Genomic DNA, 19,714 nt, shown 5'->3' on the forward strand with positions numbered 1-19,714 from the left:
ATACAGCAAGTACTCCAGGAACTAGAAAGAACAAAAGGTGAGTTACTTTACCACTACTGACTGCCAGGAATTTGAACTTTTTTTGTTGTTTTTGGTTAGGTCAAATCTGAAAAGTGTGGTGGTCATTTGTATTCTTGCTACCCTTCCATAAAGGCCAGATTTATGGAGTGCACAACTAACGGTTGCCTTGCCAACAGATTAACCTACCAAGATATGACCTTCCACTTAATTCAAAAGGAGAGCATTAAACAGGAGGCCCCAGTTAACTCTGGTGAAACCAACAGGATATCTAAAAAGAAAAGAGAAGTATCTTTTTTTTTCCCTTTTATTTTATTTTTTACAATTCCTTTTACGTTAGTCTGTTACATAAAGTCCAAATGTGTTAAGGATGGGTTTGCTTTGCTTTAGCACAGTGTTTTTGTTTTTGTTGTTTTTACTGGCCCACCTTGTTAAATTTACCCCTTTACACACGGAGTAGGATAACTTACTACCTATATCTGTAGAAAGCACATTTTTGTTATGAAGCGAGTCTGTAGAAAAGCGAATCAATTTGGTGTTTTTGCACAATGTTTGCTCATTTTGAACCTCAAAAATACACAAAAAAAGCCGAGTAATGATATTTCAGGTTGTTATATTTTCTCATTTATATGATTATTGCTTACGCTCAGTAAAAACCCCAAAATTAATTCTCTCAGTAAATTACAATTTTATTACATTTCCATGAATTACTGTGTCAGTGCAACGTGGCGTGGAGGCCATCAACTTGTGGCTCCGCTGAGGTTAATGGAAGCCCACGTTGCTATGACAACAGCCTTCAGGCCATCTATAGTATGGGGTTAAATGTCGAGAATTATCTGGTCAATCAAGTACACCTGTGGTGATGTACAGTATTGAAAAAGCTGTACATGTTGTTGCGACTGTGAACACCAGGGGGCGCGACCGTTCCGTGGACGTAGCTGAAGCGTTCTTTTTTCGTTCTTTTTTCTTTTTTTGAGTTAGAAACTGAAGGTTTTTGAGGCAGACCTGCATCGTCTCAATAAACTTGTTTTTTTTCTTTAAAGTAGGATTGAACACTCTGCATTTCATTAACATTCAACTGACACTTTATTTCTCTGTCCTTCACTATAAACTTTTGACATTTTGCAACATGAATTATCACATTTATTTGGGCGTTTGAGGCCCCCAATGCAGAAAGACGATGTGACATATATCAGACCAGCTGACAGAGATTCACATTCTACTTGGTATACAAGAAGAAAAAAAAAAAAAGAACAACAGGAGAAACTCTCTGATTTCCCCCCCTAATTATCCAGTATGTTGGATGTTCTATAAATAGCGCCATGCTCAGGTTTTGACGCCCCTAAAACGTTTTTTCACATTTGGCTGCGTTACCCCCCACAAACTAAAACTGCTGTAACACAAATCCCGAGAAATGACGCTTCTGCTTCTGCGCACATATTTTACTCTTCCGTAACTAATTCGCAGTCACTAACAATAACAGCTCTGCGTTGGTTCATCACATAAATTTCCCAGTAAAATGCATGAAAGTTGAGACTGTAGCGCAATGTGAAAAAGCTTTAAGTGATTTTGCAAGGCACTGTAAAAGGATGTGTATTCTTTTTCTTTTCTCGGCACAGCTGATCCTGCAGTAGAAGACAATTTTTCATTAAAATCAGTTACATTTCACTTTTTTTTTTTTTTTTAGCCAATAATCCATGTCATTTCAGAGTCTTCCTCGGCCCTTCGTCCTCTCCGGCCCTCATGAGGAGCGCGCTCGCCTCGCCTGGCTCTCTCTGCGGCGGTTGATGGCCTTGGTGCTGGCACGGAGCTTCCTCATCCGGAGAGCGCGGAGCCGCAGCTGGAGGTCCCTCGGGATCTTCTCCCCTTTGGCCCGGAGCTCCTTCAGCCTCTGTATGGGCGTTTTGGTGAGGGCGAAGTCGCAGATCGTCGGATGAGGCTCCAAGCCGACGCGGCAGCTACGCATGGACGGAAAGTATCCCTCGGCCCAAACGACCACCTTGTACTCGCCGGGGTTCAGCAGGCGCCAGTAGTCCCCGTCGGCGGCTGTACGAGGTTGGACGAAAACATAGAGGTTGGTGGGAATGTCTGGTGGTTCAACAGCGAAAACGGGAACATTTCACTGTCTAGCAGGAGAGATGGTGGGATTTTTCTGCGTAGCCGAGGATAACGTTGCAATTGTAGAGCTCGCTTTACTGCTAGATGTTCCAAAATGTCGCCAATTTTGCGATTGGTGTCAGATAATTTGAGTAGAAAGCTGCGGAATGTAACTTTTATAATATATATATATATTTATAGGTTTTTGTGTGAGTGTTTTATATATTTTTTAAAAACATATTTGTTAAATATCATTATGTCGTGACAGTGGTTGTTTCCATTGCCTGTAAAAAAAAAAAAAAAAGAAGTGCAAAAATGAATTTTGAATATAATTTTGCTTAATGGAAACGCAGCAATTTAGAAAAAAACAACTACAAATTTTTCGATAAAAAAGTTTTTTCGCTAGGATTAGATGGCTTTTCGTCCGTATCAAGATTAGAGTATTTCGCAAAACTGCGATGGAAACGCTTTATAAGCATCACGCAAATCACGTGATCAACAACCGGAAGTTACCACTGACAGACCGGACGAAGAGGACACCAAAGTGATAGAGCCATGATGGCACGCCATGTTTTGTAACAACTTATTGCATGAACAAACCTATTCACGGTTGATTTTTAATCGCATTTCTTATGTAATGGAAATACGGCAACTGCGAAACTGTGGGGTTTTTTTTCCTCATTAGCGGAATATTGACAACGTTTTGTAATGGAAATGCAGCTACTGGATGACACCTTCAACACTCAGTCCTGTCGCTGCCAGTGAATGGAACTTACATAAAAAGCTTTGTTTGGGTAGAAATACAAGATTCTCAGAAAATGAATTTCTCGTGGCGGGAGGGAGACATTCCAAGTTTCCACTTTGTGAAGCTAAAAAACACATCTTGAAATCCAACAAATAATTTTCCTGAGCTCGACTCAAACTGAACAAGAACTAGAGAGAACAACCAAAAAAAAAAAAAAAAAAGTACATTTCCTGTCACATTTTCATTTGCCCTGATAGAAGGGAAGCTAACCGGCAGGTTGAATGAAAACTGCAGGACTGACCTGATCTGATGTCGTGGTCGTGGTCTTCCACCTTGACCACAGCGTTTTCTATTCCTTGTTTGGTGCTCTTGTCTCTGATGACGCCTTTAATTCCTCTGTGAACCTGAGTGAGGGAGGAAACCTGGCGTTGAGGCTGATGATGTGCTGCAGCTCCAGTAAGAAGCTCTCACACACACACACACACACACACACACACACACACACACACACACACACTCCTTCATGTCACACTCTTTGTGACCACCAACAAGCTGCCAAACATTTGAACAGTCGAACAAAATGCAAACTACTAGGAATTTTGTTGTTATTTTTATTTCTCCTTTTCTTTTCATCAACTTATTTTGTTATAGTTTTTGTGCGGCACTTTGGTGCCGTTTTGAACCTGTCTTTAAAGTGCTGCATAAGTAAATTTGACATTAAAGAACCATGATTTTATTTCTATTTTTAAAACCGTCATGAAGACATGGGTTTCCTTAAGGATCGATCCACTAACATGTAATCGTTGTCAGGGTGACCGTTAAGGGGCTAAGTTTTAAAATAAAGAAAAAATGTAAAACTTTGTAAAAAAAAAAATTAATAATAATAATGTTGATATTTATAGAGATAATAATAAAAAAAACACATCTGAAAGAGTTGTGGAGACTGACCTGCTCCATGTAAACCAGAAGAGACTCCTTATTGTTCTCCCACTCCACAGGAAGCTCACTGGCATGAGGGAACTTATCGCAGGACAGCTCCACGGTCACCTCCAAGCAGTTGGTGTGCAGGTAGCTGAAGTCATTCATGCCTGCAGAAAAGACACAAAGTAAAAATATGCCAAGCCGAGTCTAAATAGACCATAATCTCAAATGGCGTAGTCATATTTATTAATCCTTCGCCACCAAACAGGAAGTGACTGTATTTTCCATCAAGAGGCCAGATTTCACATCACGGTCGATCTGAACATGACTGAAGGTAATTCTTAAGGCTTGCTCTCAGTGCCACGCATGGAATAATAAGGAAATGTACTAACGTCCAACTAATGCAGAAAGTCCTGAAATATGTTGATTAAAAAAAAAAAGTCTCTCTCGTAACTTTTGGATTTAGGAAATGGAAATCATTTTGATAATCCTACCTGGCCTAAAACAGGAAAAGATTAAACCAATTTAATGTCAGATGATAAGAAAAAAAAATGTATTAGGGCCGTTGTGTATATTTATATTTATATATAAACAACAACATTTCTGAGCTCCAAAAGGGGGAAAATTTGTTAGAAAAAAACCAAGAAATTTTCTAGAAAAAATTTGGGACTTTCGAAACTCAGGGAAAAAAAAAATCTAGATTCTCAGATTTTCTAGTTTCTAATCTCAGAAATTCCATAAAATCTTTGAGACTAATCTCTAAATTTAGGAGGGGTTTTTTTTTACTAGCAAATTTTCAACTTTTCAAACTTGGAAATTTCCAAGTGTTTTAGCGGTAATGTACTCTCTTTTTTGAAAAATCTACAGTGGCATTACTTTGTCGTATTCAATTTTTTTATTATTATTCTGCATCACGCAAAAGAGAATCTGTTTTACTCCTGAATTAATGGTGAGAAAAGACTGGAGCTTTCAACAAATTCAAAACTCCTTTAGTGAACAGTGTTTTCCCTCCCTTTGTCTGTTACACTAAACTAAAACCAGACAAACCTCTTAACTTCCCTACTCAGCACTTTTTTTTGTTAGTTTTTTTCTTTATAACTCCGGTGACTCACTGCCTGGGACCGTGTGCCAGGCTCCGCCGTTGATGATGTTGTTGTGCATCTGGAAGTCTTCGTAGTGGCAGATGCGGCGGTCCGGGTTGGCCAGCACCAGGTGCGTGGAGGCGTACACGGTGGCCAGCCAGCGGAAGAAGGCGTCGTCCGCCGTGGGGGTGTTCTCCTGGGGGGCCCAGTCGCGGGTGCAGTCGAAGGGATACGTGACGACCAGCTCCCCGCCGTGGAGGTTTGCGCTGAGCACGAAGGGAATATCCTGCATCCAGCTGATGACGGCGCGGGTCTCTGGCGCAACCTGGGCAGAGGCGGAAGAAGGTATTAGCATTCTCAAGCTAATTGAGGCTGATAAAGAAAAAGAACAAATTTTTACTTTCTATCATATCAGTGAGAAAAATACCAGAATGATAAAGTATTGGGGGCTGAACCCAATGCAGGCGACAAGTTTTACACTTTTACTTATTGAAAAAGGGGGAAAGAGTGCATCCTTTGTGTTTCACTTCAATGTAATGTGCTACTTTTTGATGGTCTGTCATAAAATCACACAAGGTTGTGATGAAATGCAATAAGATTAGAAAAAAAGAGGGTGGAAATACTAGTGCAAAGCAATGTTTGGAAAGAAACTGCTGATCTTACATGGAAACCACTAATTCTTTCTGCTCGAAATGACAACATTAGGAGTCATTTTCAGGTTTTCCGGTTTCTTTTACTTGGAAAAGATTGAGCTGTTAATTTCCGTAAACAGGGAAACTGACTGAGCAGGGTTATTCTCAGGAAAACTTCTGGCTCTTGGCTTTGGAAATGTTTTCCAATCCAAGTATCGCGTGCCGCTAAATCCAGATTTTAAGGATATACTTCTTCATCTTTTGCCTGCGTTTCTCTCTCTAGTAACATTTTTATGCAAACGTTCAGAGCTCTGAAGATTCCTAGCCTGGGAAACTCATTTAAAGAATCCAACATTTGGTGTTCAGAGCTACAAAAAATTCAGAATATTTGACATTTAGACTTGTTAATTTTGCCTCCTGTGGGGGAAAAATAAGCCCAGTTACTCCTCCTTACCATGGCGTCTTCCTGCGTGTAGTACTCTGGGATGGGGATGTAGTGGTTGGACACTTTAGATGGATCAGCTGCAGTCTCCTGGGCATCCCACATGATGTTGTTGAGGTCCGGAAAGTTATGATTCATGTCGATTCCTTCGTAACTGTACCGCCCTTCGGCCCAGCCGGCCAGTTCTGAGCCCTGCAGCCAATCAGATCGGCCCGTCAGACACGGCGTCAGGAATGTCAACGAACACATTCAAATACAATGATGTACAACGCAACTGTGAGATGCCCCTTTGCCATAACTCTGTGACATTACAGACCTAAAATCCATTTTAGGGTAGTTTTCTTCTTCTTTTATTTGTCTTTTTTTTTTAAGACCTAAAAGGAGTTTGACTTTGTAATTTAGCACATTGAAGTTGGGCTTCTGTCTCTTTAAGAAACTCTTGCTCTTTCTGAAACTTCGCTGTCAGAAAGAAGTCAGAGAAGTCATCACAACATGGCTCCTCTATTAACCCTTTAACATTTTTACCAGCGTTTCACCTCGTGTAATGAGATGCTCAGTTTCCACCAGGTGGTTTGCTAATTGCTGCTGGCTAGTCTGAAGGAGCAGAGTGGGGACGTCCTCGAAGGTGGCGCCAAGTCCACCCGGGCATTTTGCACAGTTGAATGGTTTCCAGGAGTGATTCAAAAAAACAATCTCCAAACAAGCATGAAAGAATCAAAGCAACGCTCCAGGTATGTTTTTGATGACACAATAACTTCATAATATGACGTAAAGCTCAAAAACGTTGATTCTTGCAAAACACTGCCCCTTTAAAGAAAACTATTCTTATTGTTTTCTTCAAGGAAAACAATAAGAATAGTTTTGAAGACTTTCTGACGGCTCTGTATGAACGGCGTCCAGCAGCACCCACCTTCTTGTAAGCTACTTCATGTCCGTCGGGGTTCATGGAGGGCAGCAGGTGGATCCGCGTCTCTGTGACCAGCCGTATGACGCGCTGGTTGCCCTTTTTGTACTCTTTGCATAAATACTGCATGAGGTTTAGGACGAGCTCTCGACCCAGGGCCTCGTTTCCATGCATCCCCGCCACGTAGCGAAACTCTGGCTCACCTGCCAAGAGCACAGTTTAGAGAGTAATTATAATGGGTCGTCAGAGGGGCAAAGGAGTTTATTTAAACTCTGGCTCTTATTTTTCTTCATAGTCCAGGGGGGGGAAAGGAGCAGATTCCTCACTCAGATTACATTTTTAGAGTTTTGAGAAACACTTTTGAACTGGACCACTGTCAAGCTCTGACTGCCTACATCACCAGCGGGACGTTCCTGAATGGAAAAAAATCCCCCAAAAAATCCAAGTATTCAAGATCCCTCAAAGATTTCACATCTGCTGTGTCTTTTATGTTACCGGAGATTTTATTTAATGGAGCGATGTAAGGTGGTGTGATATTGTGAAGTGGAAAGAAAATAATATTCTGTGGGATAAAATCTAAAACTTGTGACACGCAGTTGTTTGCAGGCGCTCTGATGCCCCTAAATAAAATGCAGCGCAGCACGACGCCACCAGGAGGCATCGTTTAATCTGCCTTTGGAGCTTAAATTTAATTGAATTTGAAGAAACAAACTTGTTTTCAGAAACAGATTAGCCACTGAAAAATTCAAGATGGCAGCCATTTTTCAAAACAGCCACCAGGGTCATCAAGAAAGATTTATTTGTGCTCCAAATATGGCAATATTGATCTCAGATTGATTTGTGGGAGTGTGGGGGTGTGTGGGTGTGTCAGATTGTGCATAATTGGACCAATGGAATCATATTTATTGATAATGTTTTGATTTTTCAAGATGGCCACCATAGTTGTCATGAAAAATGAATTTTTGCAATAAAATTACCAGTTAAAATAATAATAGCTGCATAGTTTGAACCATAGGAATCACATCAATTTGTACTAAAATCGGCAGTGGGCACAGCTAACCAAAACGTTAGCTTCACTAACCTACAATTAGCTAAACAAGAAGCTACGCTAACGTTAAACGCATAACAAAAATTAGCAGAAGCTAACGTGAACCAGACATCTTAATCTCCATCCAGCTGATGACCGATTTGAGACTCACAAACAGCAAAGTAATCAACTCCAGTTTCTGACTTTTATCGCTTTAAGTTGATACATTTCATGGCAATAATTGGTTTTGAAAAATGGCCGTCGCCCTGAAATTCAAGCTGCTTATGGGAAATGTGGAAAACATACAAACTGAGGTGTGAGCATGCTATGCTAAATTTGATGTTTGAATCCGCACTTACATTTTTTTTTTTTTACAACTGCAGTATCTGCAAAGTTCTCAGAAACTACAAGTTTTCATCCCTTCCTTGTGGTTTGCATTGGAGTCACACTCAGCCACAAAACCACTTTTATTAACAACAGCTGTAGAATGAACGCGTAGAATGAAAAAAGAAGAACAGAAGGATTTAAGAAATGTATTTTTCTAAGAACAAAGCAGAACATGCCGCACCGCATTTGATTTATTTGTGCTTTTTGGCACACATGGAGAAACCAGAGCTAGCATTAAAGCACAAGTTTGAATGTCTGAAGACAATATAACAAGGAAATCAAAAAGTTAGTTTACACAAGCGAGGCCCTCTCTAGAGTCTAGGCCTCACCAGGTCGCTCTGCTGAAGGAACCAGGCTGTGTAAACACTGCAGGATGTCCAACTGGGCCTCCGAGCTGCTAAAATCTCAATAACCTGAGGAGACCTTTCCTATAAAATCATGAATGAACCTTGATTAACCACAGTTTTTGGGAAAGTGTTTTCGGTTTAGAGCTAAATTTGCCAAAAATATTTCTCAGATGAAAAATTGTGGGAACACACTGGAGATTTTACAATCTAATGTTTAATCTAAATGAGTTTAGAAGACGTTACATAAGGTTTCTGTTTCAAGAATCAAGTTTGTTTGGGTTTTCGTTTGAAACCGAATTTTGTATTTACTTGGGTAATCTTTGACTTATATTGAAATATGTTGGAGGATCAGATTGATAAATTGATTGATTTTTGACCGTTTACAATGAGAGATGCGCCAGTCCGATATCAATATCTGTATCGATCCTGATGTTAAAATAAATTCTAGATCAGGTATTGATCCATCAGGTCACATCTGTTCAGTTTAATTCGCTGCGCTTTGTGCTCTGAATGATTTCTGTTTTTATTTTTATTTTTTATCAGTTTCTTATTTATTTTACATTGTCTGTTATATTCATGATGAACAAATTAAATTGTGTTGTTTTTAAATGTTTGACTAAGCTAGTGAAGCTATTGGTGTATTGAAGTGTGTAGACATATTGAATAAAACTGTAATTCAGTATATTTATGTCTGTGTTTAAAAAATAAAAATAAAAACATTTTAAGTCAATTTAGCACTGTTTTTATGTATCGGATCGGTATCGGCCAATACTAACCCTCAGATATCAATATCAATATGGATATCGGTATCGGAAGTGAAAAAAGTGGGTCGATGCGTCCCTACGTTCAAACACCTGGTATCTAAAATCGAGGATTCATCTCATCTCTTTAGCAGTTCTTACCGAGTTCATGTTTCCCAGGGTTATCCGATATCTCCATGACGTAGAGTTTGAGGCCCGTGTAGCTCTTGCCGATGGTGTAGATGCGGGTGATGTCCGGACACTCCTCAGTCACGGACTTCATGAGCTGCAGCGTCGGAAAGATATGCTGAAGTAGAAAGCCTTCGGAGGGGTTAAATCTGGAGCCAATCTGCCAACAGTCTGACTAAAACCTTCTGCTTCAGCTTTATGGGAGTTGAGGTTACTCATCGTCTGGCTTTACCTTTCTCATCTCTTTGTAGTCATGGTGTTTGAAGTCCAGATTATCCCTCGAGCCTCTTTCCTGCTGGTCGGGGTACGGATCTGTTGGATCTATGGGGAAAGACCAATGAACAGTAACTTCGTTTTGCTGACCTGGACTCGCCTCAGGGATAGTCAGTGTCCTGTTTTGAAAGTCAAGGATGCGTGGCAACGACTCACTAGCGGTGACACACTCTGTGGTTCAGACCCGGTAAATGTGTGCGTACCGTGGACACGGCAGCCGAGTATCTCGGCCCTGAGGCAGACGGTCCCGTTGGAGTACCAGGTCTGAGGGTTGATGCGGATGAAACGGGCCACAGTGGGGACGGGAAGGAGCCCGAGAACAGGAGCCTCCGGGTTCTGGTTCCCTTTGAATATCTGTACGATTCAGGGAGCAATCGTACACAATGCCTTTTTATCGGGATTTCAGAAAGAGGTAAGGATAGTAAAATAATTTTAGTTTCATACCTCAAAGGTCTTATGCTTGTACTTGTAGCAAAAGTTGGGTCTAGGTATGAAGGGGGCTGAATCCAATAGGGACCCACCACATATTAACATGAAATCCCAATAAAATACCTTAAAGTTTGTGACAGCAATGCAATCAAATATGAATTTGTTCAATATTTTACCATGCCACTGTTGGTTTGACGATTTAGGAAACTAAAACTGCTAAAGTATTCAATGGGAGTGACTTTCTTGTCAGGCATGATTATAATGGCCACCTGCATTTCCGTCCAAAAGCTTTTACTGTAAAAATATATATTAACAATAAAAGAAAGCGGCAGTGATCGCAAACAAAACACAAGAATTTTCTTTGTATTTGAAAGGTGATGAATAACCTACAGCCTTATTTAAAGAAATAACTTGTTAAGTACTTGCTTATTTCCACAATCTACGGTCTAATCAGATGTAGTTTAGCATTCTTTTGAAGTAAGCATACAACATATTTTGTTTAGTTTGACCCTCAGTTTATGTTTTTTCTGTAAAGTAAATCCTTCTGCAAACAGTAAAGAAAACTACGGATCAGAGCCATGCTTTTATTTTCTTAAATTCTTGACATATTTCAAAGACAAACCGTCTGAAAACATGACCTCCTCGGCATCGAGAGTTGTCTTGGAATGGAACAGAAAGCAGAGTAGACTTTTTTTTACCCCTCCTTTTTCTCCTACTTTTTCCTGGAAAGAAATCCAATTTTTTTCCCCGTAGATGGACATGTGGTGTTGAAGGAAAAACAAAAACGCTTGAGGTTGCAGACTCAGAACAAACCCTGGATGACTTTGGGCTTCAGCTTAATTTGGGTTTCACGTCTGATTTTGTCATTATGTAACGGGTGAATTTTTCCTTGAGTTTGTTTAAGTCTGTCTACTTCTTCACAGCTGGTTTTTGTTTCCTACTGCATTATTTATTCATTAACCCGGGGCCGGCCCAAGGCATAAGCAAACTAAGCAGCCGCTTCGGGCCCCATGATTCTCCTGCTTGGCTCTGTATATTTCTGAGGTATTTTTGGCTTCAATACGCCGTGTTTGATAAGGTTTGATAACAATAATTAAAACTTCTCAATGTTTGGGGGCGTGCCGTGGTGGTGTAGCGGTTAGCGCGACCCATATTTGGAGGCCTTGAGTCCTCGACGCGGCCGTCGCGGATTCGACTCCCGGACCCGACGATATTTGCCGCATGTCTTCCCCCCTCTCCTTCCCCGTTTCCTGTCAGCCCACTGTCAAATAAGGGACACTAGAGCCCACAAAAGACCCCTGGAGGGGTAAAAAAAATAAATAAATAAAAAACTTCTCAATGTTTGACATCGTCTAGCAAAATGTTTTTACGTCAGGCTACATGGCTGCTACATCGATGAACTGCTCTAAGCTGTATTTGGTGACATGTTGTTGCTGCTGAATCATTTTGTGGCCAAGACGAACATTATTTTTTACATCAACTTCTAAGTTATGTGAAACTTCTGTTAAAAGATTTATCTGCTTTTAAAATAATATGAAGACGATGAAAATTGGTCTGTAAAACTTTAAAAGTTGACAGTTTTGGATTAAACGCATCATTATGTGACAGCGAAGAACAATATCATCAGCATAAAACTGACATTTTTCACATGGTACATTTAAATTAAGATTAAACAAACGTGGCCCCAGAATATTTGGAAAGGAGTGGAGGTCAGACCCCCATACTTGAAGCTACTGGTGAGATAGTTGTTGAATTCAAATTCAAAAATAGTTTGTTGATAACAAAGGGAAGCTGAATGCATTTTTTTTTTTTTATAATTAAAGAGTTATTGTAAATAGTAATGGCTGTAGGCAGAAAAGATCTCCTGTATCAGTCTGTGTTTGTTTGAATAAGAATTTGAAGAAGCCTCCAATTCAAAGCACTTTATTTTTGGTAAAAATGAACATGTTAGGCAGCTTCAAAAGTCTCTTAAGATCAAACGACAGGTCTTACCGCCTCTTCTGTTCCGTTCATGCAGGTCTGCCACTCCACAGTGTCGTTACTCAGCTGAACCTTGTAGCTCTCGACCCAATCCCAACTGCAACACCAACCAAACGCAACACATTCAGTCGTTGACGCAACGAAAAAATTAAATCTGATTTCCACAATGAACTGATTGTGACCAAGTATATTTATTTTTACTTGTGTGTGTGCGTCATTCATAGAAAACTGTGATAGTACCTGACCTCCAGATAGAGTTCCTGCCCTGCAGGATGACGCCGGTAAACAGGGTGAGGCGAATGGCGTCCACTTCCAGCCACTGGTGCTGGTCCTTGAACGCGGCGCACCAGGCGCCGTCGTACTGATCTCCGTCTTCGATCCCCGACTGCAACAGAAAAAAAAAAAGGAAGAAGGAAGAGGAAGAAAATCATTCTTCTTTATTTTCTTTTTGTCAGCTGCAAAAACCCATCGGTGGGAAACATTGCATGGGAGTTTCTCGGTGTTGCATAAGTTGGCCTGCTTACAGCTTAACTGCTTTCAGATGGCGAGCGGAGGAGTGTGCAGTAAATGTAAGCGCTGTGTTGAACCTAATTTCTCGCAGACCTCCTGCGCAGGCGAACTGTTTAAAAGCCGAGAACCTGTTATGAAAACAAAAGTTCCCTGCTGTGCAAAAACATTCAGACTCTTTCAGATGTTTGGAAGAGAGCGAGACAAAGTGAGCGTGACGGGAACTGACAAAAGGCTTCCAGCACTGATTCTGATTCAAATTCTGAAAAGTGCGGCACGCATTTGGCCGTCCGCTGACAAGCCGGACAAGAAGAGAAGCGGTCCAGGGTGACTCCGGAGGTGACTGTGTGTTGCAGAGAAGCATGGCGGTGGCAGCATTATGCTGTGGCGACATGCGAACTGGCCTTTAGATTCAGCTGCTTGTCAGATACACTTTCTGTTGAGCTGCGGCTGACACTAAATACGTCCTGTATTAACTTGTACCGAAAAAATTAAACAACTTTTTAAAAAATCAAGTGAGTTACAGGTAATTAAATTAAGTTCACCCAAGTGATTATATTGAGTTTATTAAATTGCCATGTTAAACAAAGGTTAATAAAAGAAATCAATTCTATTTTATGTAGGAAATCAAATCTTTTTTTCTTTATTTTTAAAGCTGGAGCTCCATTCTCTTCTCTCAGTGCGTGTACACTGAGAAATAAATGAGCCAACTTTTTTAAAAAATGTATTTTGTTGCAGCTAATTTTAGTAGGTTTTCTTTTCCTGATTTGAATAACTTTGAAATCAGAATTATGTATCACTTGAACAAAACTTATTAAATTACCTGTAATAAAACTAGAGTGCAGCTTTTTAAAGTCGCTTCGAATCTTTCCAGTGACGCTACAACTGTTACTGTTATTTATGCGCGGGCTCTTTGTTTGTTTTTGGGTTTTCTTTTCTCTCTTTCTGCAGACTTTTAGGGCGTTCTTCTCTCCATGCTTCTTTCTCCGTCTTTCTCCTTCGCTCCCTTTAAGTCTTTTCCCTCACCTTTCCCCCTTCTTCTTCCTTTTTGCCTGTGTCCACTGTGTTTGATATAAACTCGAAGCAATTTGTAATAAACTTTTTCATATCCAGGAGCACGTCGCAGTGAAACCTAGAAGAAAACCTGCGAGAGGCTGCAGACGGCTGGAGTCTGGGACTGAGGCTGCGGGTTCAGATTTGAGTTTGTTTCTTTTTATATAATAATCTGAAATACTGTATATTCACTTATCAAACGCAGCGTATAACGTCTTGCTTGCAAACGTATATCACGTAGCAAACTTTAATCGGGATCTGTTTCATAAATTGGAAGATGCGCTTTAAGTTTGTCAGATTAAAAGTATCTTTTGAAAGTAGCATGCTAAAATTGGGTATTACATATACCTTTCAGTAAGCCCACATTTCTGTAATCATTTTTTATTTTTATTTTATTGGTCTGATGTGATATTCTAATTTTAAATGTCAAGGTTTTCATGAACTGCAAACGGAAAATCACCATAACTAACAGAAGTAAAGTCTTTTGAACGTCCATCTGTGTGGAATGAATCTATTTTGTGATAAAGTCCCTGATCACAAAATAGATTCATTCCACACAGATGGACGTTCAAAAGACTTTACTTCTGTTAGTTATGGTGATTTTCCGTTTGCAGTTCATGAAAACCTTGACATTTAAAATCATTTTCCAACGTATTGAAAGGGTTTTTGAAGTCAGACAACTTTCTTGCGGAATAAGAACGTGATTCATCTTTAGTCTTATTCCAAAGAGTTAAAACGTTTTTCGCCGTTACATGCTGCTGTATCGCCAAAAACTACGACAGGCGATCATTTTACCGACTTTCTCCCTTTTTCAAGGTCTCAAGCTGTGAGTTTTCTGTGTCGTCTCAGTGAGCTCTGCCGAAGGCTGACCTGGATGTTCAGCCTCCCTCTGTGGGGACCCAGACCCGTCCTCTCCTGGGACGAGGCTCGCATCTGGCTGTCGTCAACTCTCAGCGACTCCAGGCCGAGCGGAGGGCAGTCTGCGAGCAAAACAACAAGTCACAAAGACGTAAAACATGACGTCTCCAGACGCAGTTCCTCGGCCGCGGTGGGAAACTGTGACGACTTGAGGGTTGGGCGCTCGCCTCCTGGTTTGTTGACGGATGCAGCGAAACACAAGATGGATGACGCAGAAATGAGGTTTTGAGCGGGTTGTTATGATTAAATACTGCTAATCAGCTCTGTGGAACGTTTGAGGCCCTCAACTCCTCCAGAAAGGCCGGGTCGGGCCGGAGGAGGACGCAGATAAAACCAAGTGCCAGAGGGTCTGGATGTAACCTGAGACGAGCCGAAGGCCGAAGTAAAAAAAAAAAAAGAAGAAATGTTTAGCAAGAGCAACGTGCAGAGAGGTTTATGGATTCTTAACCATGAGAAATGCTGCGGTTAATCAAAAATGCTTCTAAAATATACTTTAAGACACTCTTATGGCAAAGGATTAGGACCACTGAAAAAGACTTTTTTTCTCAGATTTCTGACTTTAATCTCAGAATTTTGACTTTTTCTGCACAAATCCTGGATTTTCTTTCTCTCAGATTCCTGTGACAAGCAGTCTTTTTTTTTTTGTCCAATCCTCATCTTCTGCAGTACACCTTAAATGTCATCGGGAATTTATATATATATAAAAAAAAGTTCTTATGATGACTGTTTGTCAAATAGAGGTTTTTAGCAACTGTGACAGCGGCCCCTACTGTCACACAGAGATCTGAATGGTAATCATTTTCTGTTCATCCCTAACATTGGGTCATATATTGATTAGTGAATAGTTTAGATTTTTCTCTTTAAAATGATTTCCATTAGGCTGACTCTTCAGTTAACTATTTGCAGTGCACACATTTTGTTATCTTTATCTGTCAGTTCTTTCTATATTTTTTGTTAAATGCAACAAATTAATTTCTTCTTCTTTTGAGTTACCAGTTTCCTCTGGAGCTGCTGCCGGAGCCACACAGAAGAGCTCCAGCTGATTGCTGTCCTTTTGTGACTGGCAAACCTCCTCAGTGGATCCTTCCATTTGTTTGCCAGGAAAAGGGGACGTTTGGTCTTTTTTAGTTTAATTTGACCATTTCTTTAATGTTTCTTCTCTTTCGAAGTTAGTTCAGTTCTAATGTTTATTTAATTTAAAGATTTAGTGATGGGTTGACCAGTATTTGTTTAAGTCCTTGTGTGTTTAATTACCCCTCCCTGTGTGTTAGCAGGGTTCTGATCAGCCACTATTTAAGTTCCCCTCATGTCTTGTTTGTTAGCTCAGTTTTGTGCTTGAGTTCTTTGTGTCACTACCTGAGTTGTAGTTTGTTATGTTGACCTCAGTTTTGGGCCCAATTCATCATTTTTGAACTATTTTTTTGGACTTTTTGTAATAAATTAAGAATATTTTTCTTTGGAATCCGTTCAACGTCTCTCTGGCTGGTCTGTTTAAAACCCTCACAGCGACATAAACGTGCCATTTCAATGAGCTGATACCTCCGGTGTCCTTTGAAATACAGTATAATCTTCAATAACTGTTTTGGTGCGTTTCAACAAACTGTCCTAACTGGGAAGCACGGTGGTGGGAGCGTCATGCTGCGGGCTCTTTTCTTCAACAGCGATAGGAAAGCCAGTCAGAATTGTAAAAAAAAAAAAAAAAAGATGGATGAGATTGATTCAAAGACGCTCCCCACCCAGTTTGACCTCGTCCTACAAAGCACCGACCAACTCGACGCCTTTTTACGCTTCTGTTTTTGTTTAAAAAAAAATAATAATAAAAAAAAACCACTCAAAGTCACCAGTTATTTTCTTCCCACTCCACAATGAAACGCCTCTTTCTGTTGGCCTGTGTCAAAATCTAAGCAAAATACGTCAAAGCTTGCGGTTGAAGCGAGGCAGAATGCGAAACATTTTGTTCCTAGTTTACTGTTTTATTTATTTATTATTTATTTATTTATATTTTTACTGGGCACTGTACGTAACGTGTGTGAGGTCATGTAAAGTCAGATTTGCTCCTCCAGTGAAGTGGAGGGTTGAACGAGATTAGCAGAAGAACAAAAAAAAAATTCAGACTTATTTATTTCACAATTTAAAACACAAAGTGATAAACTGACGCCTGAAATGTCCCTGAATGCATCAGTTAATTAACTGTGGGTTTAATTGAACTTGAGTAACGTTCGCACACAGCTTCCCGAAATGATTTTTTCTTTGCTTGTTTGATTTTCAGCCTTACCCAGTTTTGCTTTCTTATCATCTTTCGCTTTGGGATCCCCTCTTCTCCCCTCTTCTCCCTGCTCGTCTGCCCTGGCGTTGCGTTCACTGACCGCAGGACTCGCCGTGGAGCGGAGCGGCTCTGTTCCTGCCGCCGGAGTCGCTCGGTCTCCGCTCCGCTCCGCCGCAGTCGGAGCCTCGGTCCACTTCGCTGACTGAGGGGTCGTATGGTTCGGTAAGAGAGAAAAACTCTCTGCCGTCCATTCAGCTCCCCGTATAAAACCAGCGAGAGAGAGCAAAGAAGCCAAAACGCACAATGACTTTTCCATTTTTACTCGGGTTTTTGTTTTTCTTTCTTTTCTTTTTTTTCCCCTTCCTCCTGTAGAGTTGTGATGGAGGAGAGAAAATCCTGGGTAGTTAATACCCTGATGGACCCAGACCTCCAACCCTCCTCTTTGAGTCCCACCTCCTTCTCTTTGCCTCCTTCTCTCTCTCTCTCTCTCTCCTTTCCTCCCTCCCACCTAAAATTCCAGCTCGGTTCCCAGGAAAAATGTCAAACTCAGAAATGACTTATGAGCGTTTTTTTTTTTTTGCATGAAGTGTGCGCCTTAGTGGCCTATAATGACCCACTTTGGTTAAGTATGTAGTTATCTCAAAAACAATTTCCACCTAAAATGCTTCAACAAGCAAAAACCAAAATGAAGCGAGTATGGAGGGCTGAGAGTTTAAGTAACAAAACGTTTGTAATGGTCAACAAGGCCTCCAAGGCACGTCTGTAAATGTACTAACTGATTAGACGTAGCAGCTGCGATTAAGGTTTGAGGAGTTGTGAATGGCAAAAACAGTCATTTCAACAATAAATATGAATTGACTTTTCTAAAAAAACATAAAATAAAAATTGACAAAAGAATTTGTCCGAGATCAGAGCCTTGTGGAACTGATGTTGGTTTGTGTGCCGAAAACATTTTGCACATGTGCTAACAAAACATCCCTGTCTGTGTTTACTTTTTATTTATTTATGGAATGATTCCTGAATCTTTGAGTTAGAAGAAGCTGTGGATATATAACATATATTCCATAAACTATATTGCAAAAATCATCCCTTTATTTAGCTTTAATCCCTTTGGTTAGCTTTCATTTTTCCACTAAAGCTAACTGATTAGCCTAATTGCTTTGAAAAGGTTGTCTAGAAAGTAATTCACATTTAAATGCTAAAAGTGAGTATTTTTGCTGAGCAGGTGCATCCTGTGTTTCAGGAAGACAGGAAACAGTTACAGCGCATCGATTTCCATGTGGCGGCTGACATTTGACATCAGTTTACGCCAGCAGATCTGTTACATATTTTGTTAGCAATCATCACTGATTTGTGTTTTTTGTGTGTGTGTTAGAGCCACTCTGTCAGAGTCTGAGAAGAAGCTGATCTGTGTCCGTGTTAAAACTGATCATGTCTGTTCATGTCATCTCACCTGAACACGTTTAGATTTAGACATTTTCCATGGACACGTTCACGTTTTATCTCCTAAAGTTTCCACCTCTTCTACCTCTAACTCTGGATGCAATGTCCGTATCCATTACGCATCATGTGTGAACAGAACGCAGTAAAATGCACACAGATTATGTTACCGTAACAACTGTTGTCTCTTGGACAGACTCTAGGGAGTATATAAAAGCTGATATTATTATTATTATTATTATTATTATTATTATTATTCAAGGATCAGAAAGGGTTTTTTCCACCTGATCAGAGTTTAGATGTTTAATGACCTGTGTTGTATGAAGAAAAGCTTCCTTCCTCTTTAGATATAAAACACACAGCTTATAAACTGATCAGGAAATGCACCAGTTCTTTTTCTTAGGCACCTCCTGTGTGACATGATGCAGAGCAGCTGCATTGTATGTGCCGGGGCTCGGTGTCTTGAGCTGATCAGTAAAAAAAAAAAGTTGCATATCAACAGGATGATCTTCTGTTAGAGCACACAGTGAAAACAGTCAAAACCACATTTCATGACTCAAAGCAATCAGGCAGGCAATGGCATAGATTTTTATTTTATTTTTTTAAGTGTCAGTAAAGAGTGATTTGAAAAATAACCACGGAGGCATAAAGTCTGAAAAGCTACACTGTGCCACAAAGGTATTTACACCCCCTGCAGATGTTCATTATTAAGTAAAGAACCATAATTTAATTCAGTTTCAAGGTTTTAAAAGAAAAGAAAACATAAAACCTCTAGGAAAAGAGAATAGATATGTTTTCTTCTTCAAAATATTAACAAGAAAAATGGTAATAATAATAATAATAATAATAAATAAAGCATATGCTTCCTTGTACTTTTACTGACATTCTGTTGTGGAAATGCAATGCAATTTTCCGTCCATTGTCTAGTCCATCACGACAAAGATGGACTCCACAATGAGTTCTGGTCCATTTTAGGGAGGACCAAAACTAACATAATTAAAATTAAAAAGCAGAAATATTTTGTTTTGCCCTTTCCTTATACATATGTTTACATACGTCAAGAAATGTATATACAGTGATACCAGCAACCCCGTTTAAAGAAAAACTTTCAAAACCTGCATGTTATTACATCTACATTTTAATGATATTGGTTATTACGTGTAGCGTGAACATTCGTTTCTTTTTTTATTATTATTATTATTTTTATTTTATTTTTTTACAATGTCTGACATTATACAACCATTTTACACCTTAAATTTGAACAAAAACGACGGTAAAAACTGGGCATTCATGTCATTCTTCTCGACACAGCTCTTT

At 39.9% G+C, this 19,714-nt stretch overlaps 1 protein-coding gene across 3 annotated transcripts; it reads right to left on the reverse strand.

Moving 5' to 3' along the window:
* Positions 1-1,085: 1,085 nt before the first annotated feature.
* Positions 1,086-17,385, reverse strand: cpxm1a (carboxypeptidase X (M14 family), member 1a). Of its 3 annotated transcripts, XM_027999863.1 has the most exons (13): positions 16,967-17,384; positions 14,644-14,753; positions 12,459-12,598; positions 12,226-12,310; positions 10,008-10,158; positions 9,764-9,852; positions 9,505-9,628; positions 6,848-7,044; positions 5,950-6,129; positions 4,894-5,188; positions 3,809-3,948; positions 3,162-3,264; positions 1,086-2,064 (listed from the first exon to the last, which is right to left on the reverse strand). In XM_027999863.1, exons 1-13 carry the CDS (start codon positions 17,271-17,273, stop codon positions 1,760-1,762), a joined length of 2,226 nt encoding a protein of 741 aa, XP_027855664.1. In that variant the 5' UTR covers positions 17,274-17,384; the 3' UTR covers positions 1,086-1,759. The 3 variants fall into 3 exon arrangements, with proteins under 3 accessions (XP_027855664.1, XP_027855665.1, XP_027855666.1); XM_027999864.1 differs by lacking the exon at positions 14,644-14,753 and having other exon boundaries at positions 12,454-12,598; positions 16,967-17,385; XM_027999865.1 differs by lacking the exon at positions 14,644-14,753 and having other exon boundaries at positions 16,967-17,123.
* Between the last annotated feature and the right edge of the window lie 2,329 nt (positions 17,386-19,714).

Source organism: Xiphophorus couchianus, chromosome 19 (assembly GCF_001444195.1).
Source record: "Xiphophorus couchianus chromosome 19, X_couchianus-1.0, whole genome shotgun sequence".
NCBI lineage: Eukaryota > Metazoa > Chordata > Actinopteri > Cyprinodontiformes > Poeciliidae > Xiphophorus > Xiphophorus couchianus.